Source organism: Salvia splendens, chromosome 2, assembly GCF_004379255.2.
Source record: "Salvia splendens isolate huo1 chromosome 2, SspV2, whole genome shotgun sequence".
In the NCBI taxonomy this organism is placed as follows: Eukaryota; Viridiplantae; Streptophyta; class Magnoliopsida; order Lamiales; family Lamiaceae; genus Salvia; species Salvia splendens.
The window spans coordinates 18,101,975-18,106,106 of record NC_056033.1 but is presented as its reverse complement, the minus strand read 5'-3'; the positions used below and the strand labels follow the sequence as shown (position 1 = coordinate 18,106,106).

The following is a 4,132-nucleotide window of genomic DNA, read 5'->3' as shown; positions in this document are numbered from 1 at the left end:
ATATACCTCTCGAGGGTTGAGCTTGTGTCTGCATGCATATGCATTCGGCCATTTCCACTCATGTGGGGGATTGTAAAAATCATGGATTAAATATGCCCGGTCAATGGATTTTGACCAAATAATAAATATGATGAGACATTTAATTTTGTGAAATTAAATGATATAGCGCCGATCTACATTTTACGTAGATAAATATAGTATATTCATTTTCTCAAATCCGATTTCCGGTGAGTGAGAAATAGTAGATTAAAGTTGGGCATAATTAGCTTTTAATTAAAGCTTGGAGCTTGAGCTTAGGGAATAATTAACTAGTGTTAATTATCCTATATTGGAGAAGTGACACATCTTTTAATGTGTTTAAATTAAGTGGATTTATGTTACTTAATAATTATAGTGGACCAAGATGGGTGAAAGAGCCCCACACGCGCGCACACGCGCGCGCCGCCGCCGCCCGCCCACCTGATCCCGAGCCCATGCCCGTGCCCGTGGTCACGGTCACTGGCCGCGGGCCACGGGCCTGGGCCCGATCTCGATCTTGATCTTGGTCTTGGACTTGGATCTTGGCAATTGGTCTTTGGGTGGTCTTTGGGATTGGGTCTGGACCCGTAATAATCTTTTTAGACCATCGCTGAGTCAGCTATCCAAGTGGCTTGACACGTCGTCAAGCATGGCACAGTCAAAGCTGCAACGTGAGAAAAGCACACGCTCCACACGCGAATGGCACACTCCTGCCACACGCTTGTAACCGCTACAGTTGCGAATCTGCCATGATGAGCCTTCATGGCTTGGTTGACCCTGCATGGTGGCTTGGCCTATAAATAGGCTAGTCATTCCACTGCATTAGACACACATTACACCATTCACAAGCATAAGCTCTTTCCCTCTCTCTGCATTGTTTTTCTGTCAAAAGCTCTGCCCTATGCTCCATTCAGTTCGTCGGAGCTCTGTTGATTGCGGTGCTGCTTCACCAGAGACGTAGCCGTTTTACCTTTGGGGACGACACGCCAAACCGAGAGCACTACCGGGGCGTATCTCGTCTTGCGGGAAGAGGCCTCCTCGACTCGGCTAAACACTGTTTACGGTTCTTTGTTTGATTCTTTCATTGTAATTCAGTTTCAGTTTTCCATTCTGTATTTCTTCTTTTGGGTTGTATTACGCCCTGTTTTTATCTCTTGTAATTCCAGAAACCCAACAGGAACCAGGGTCAATTAGAACATGGGATGCTATGGTGGAAAAATTCTTGGAGAAATTCTATCCCCCTAGTGAAGCTATAAAGAGGCAACATGAGATCATTGCCTTTCAGATGACTCCTACAGAGAATATCAGAGAAGCATGGGGAGGTTTAAATCTTTGATGAAACGGTGTCCCAACCATGGGTTAACCTCGACAGTCCAAGTCATTACATTTTTCAAGGGATGTGTGCCTGAAGCACAAAGGGAGTTGAACTTGAGCTCAGGCGGTAATTTTCTCAAGAAAGGAGTGAATGAAGCCATGGAAGTAATAGAGAAGCTTGCATCTAATGACGAAGGATGGAGCAATTAAAGGAGTAAGGTGCATAGGGTAGCGTCTACTACAGATCATGATTCTATGAGCGCCCTATCCGACAAGCTGAATGCGCTGACTATGAAATTTGACTGCATGGCAATGGGGCAATCGTCACAAGAACCCCAAGGAAATATGGAGGACGTGAACTATGTGAATCAAGGGGGAAACAACCGGTATTACAATAATCACCGCCCCAACTTTCAGGGTGGTGGATATAATCAGTTCGGGAACAAAGGGCATCCCAATCTCTCTTATGGGAACCCCAAGAATGCTCTGCAACCACCCCCGGGGTTCACGGTTACTAATGGAGTGGTTAATGATCCGAAGAAGATGACCACGGAAGGCATACTCAAGTCTTTCATGCTACAGTCCAACAAGCTCATGGAGCAGAACAATCACAGGATGGAGAAGGTGGAGACAGATGTGCAAAGTATGGCCACTCATCTGAAGAACATCGACACACAGATCAGCCAGATTTCCCAGACTGTGAGTACTATTACTCAATCGGGAAAATTCCCTTCGAACACCATCATAAATCCCAAAGATTGCAAAGCTGTGCAGTTGAGGAGTGGAAAAAGTTATGAGGGACCTGCAATGCCATCAGAGGACAGAGTAACAGAAAAGGCACCTGAAGAGGAGGAGTTAGTCGAGGAAGTTGAGACCGAGACAGTACAGATTACTTCTCCACCTAAGGAGAACGTGGTTCCAACTCTACCTACACCACCTGCAGCTCACACTCCCACTGACGTGAGGATTCCCTATCCTCAACGTGTGCAGAAGAAGAAGACAGATGCACAGTTCTCGAGGTTCTTGGATGTATTTAGGAAGGTGCAGATAAACATCCAATTTGTGGAAGCACTACAACAGATGCCCAGCTATGCCAAGTTTCTGAAGGATGTGATTTCCAACAAGAGGAGATGGATGGAGTATGAGACGGTGAATTTGACTGAAAGCTGCAGCTCCATTATTCAGAAGAAGTTGCCAGCTAAACTGAAGGATCCGGGAAGTTTTACCATCTCTTGCATAGTGGGAGATTGTCAAGAAGGGAGAGCGTTATGTGATATGGGGGCGAGTATCAACCTGATGCCTTATTCGTTCTTTCAGAAAATGAAGATTGGGGTGTTCAGACCCACTACTATATCACTGCAGATGGCTGATAGAACAGTGTCATATCCGAAGGGGATCGTTGAAGACGTACTTGTGAAAGTCGGGGAATTTATTTTTCCAGCCGACTTTGTAGTAGTTGATATGGAGGAAGATAGGCACGTCCCACTTCTCTTAGGCAGGCCCTTCTTAGCCACAGGGAGAGCACTGATTGATGTGCACAAAGGAGAACTTACTCAACGACTGAATGATGAGAGTATCACATTTTCCATCTATGGTGCGATGCAGAAATATGATGATGAGGATGCTTGGTGGTTCAAACAGTGTAACATGATCGAGGTGATTGATGATTGTGTGAGAGAGGTATCCCATGCTATCTCTTATCAAGACAGGCTCGAGCGATGCCTATCGTAGTCTTTACTGGCTTTAGACAATCTGCAAGTGTCTGAATTTACTGAGGAGCTACTTCATTTTGTGGGAGCTCTTAATTCTGGTGGGGAGATTCCAAGAAGGAATAATAAGTTTTTATCTCTCAAAGATCCGGCAGATGAGGAAGAGAAAGAAGAGAAGAATGAGGAACTTAAGTCGTTGCCTTCACACCTCAAGTATGCCTTCCTTGGAGAGAATGAGACGTATCCGGTAATTGTCTCTTCATCATTTACTCCCACTGAACTCGATAAACTGCTGCGAGTGCTCAGGAAGCATAAGGGAGCTATAGGGTGGTCTATCTCAGACCTAAAAGGAATCAGCCCTACTGTTTGCATGCACAAGATTCTATTAGAAGAAGGATTTAAACCTAATGCTCAGAATCAAAGGAGACTAAACCCGATAATGCAAAATGTGGTGAAAAAGGAGGCATTGAAGTGGTTGAAGCCGGAATTATATATGCTATTTCTTACAGTGATTGGGTAAGTCCCACCCAAGTCGTGGCCAAGAAAGGTGGAATGACTGTGATTCAAGGTGGCAATGATGAGATGATAGCCACAAGATTGGTGACAGGATGGCGAGTTTGCATTGACTACCGAATTCTCAATGCAGCCACGAGAAAGGACCATTTCCCCCTCCCGTTTATTGATCAAATGCTTGACATATTAGGGGGATATGAGTACTATTGCTTCCTCGATGGCTATTCTGGATACAATCAAATCCTGATCGCCCCAGCGGACCAATATAATTCGGCCTTTATTTGCCCGTATGGTGTCTATGCTTTTCGGAGGATGTCTTTTGGACTGTGCAACGCCCCTGCCACGTTCCAGAGATGTATGATGACTTCTCGGGATGGCATTGTGCTTGGGCACAAAATATCTGCTGCAGGACTCGAAGTTGATAGAGCCAAGATCGTGGCGATTGAGCAGATGCCACCACCGTCTAGTGAGAAAGCCGTGAGGAGTTTCTTTGGGCACGCGAGGTTTTATCGGCGATTCATTAAGGATTTCTCTCAGATAGCCCGCCCCCTTTCCAATCTGCTAGCCAAGGATGTCAA

General features: G+C 45.5%; 1 protein-coding gene across 1 annotated transcript; it reads left to right on the top strand.

Annotated features, from left to right (window-relative positions):
- Positions 1-1,587: 1,587 nt before the first annotated feature.
- Positions 1,588-3,561, top strand: LOC121775239. Its single transcript, XM_042172286.1, has 2 exons — positions 1,588-3,012; positions 3,064-3,561. Exons 1-2 carry the CDS (start codon positions 1,588-1,590, stop codon positions 3,559-3,561), a joined length of 1,923 nt encoding a protein of 640 aa, XP_042028220.1.
- The last annotated feature ends 571 nt before the right edge of the window (positions 3,562-4,132 follow it).

What these genes read in the sequence shown, in the direction of transcription:
- LOC121775239 (XM_042172286.1), top strand. Translation starts at nt 1,588, where the DNA reads ATGAGCGCCCTATCCGACAAGCTGAATGCGCTGACTATGAAATTTGAC. An exon ending in TTGATGATTGTGTGAGAGAG is followed by an intron (nt 3,013 to 3,063) that starts GTATCCCATGCT and finishes TGCCTATCGTAG; the next exon opens with TCTTTACTGGCTTTAGACAA.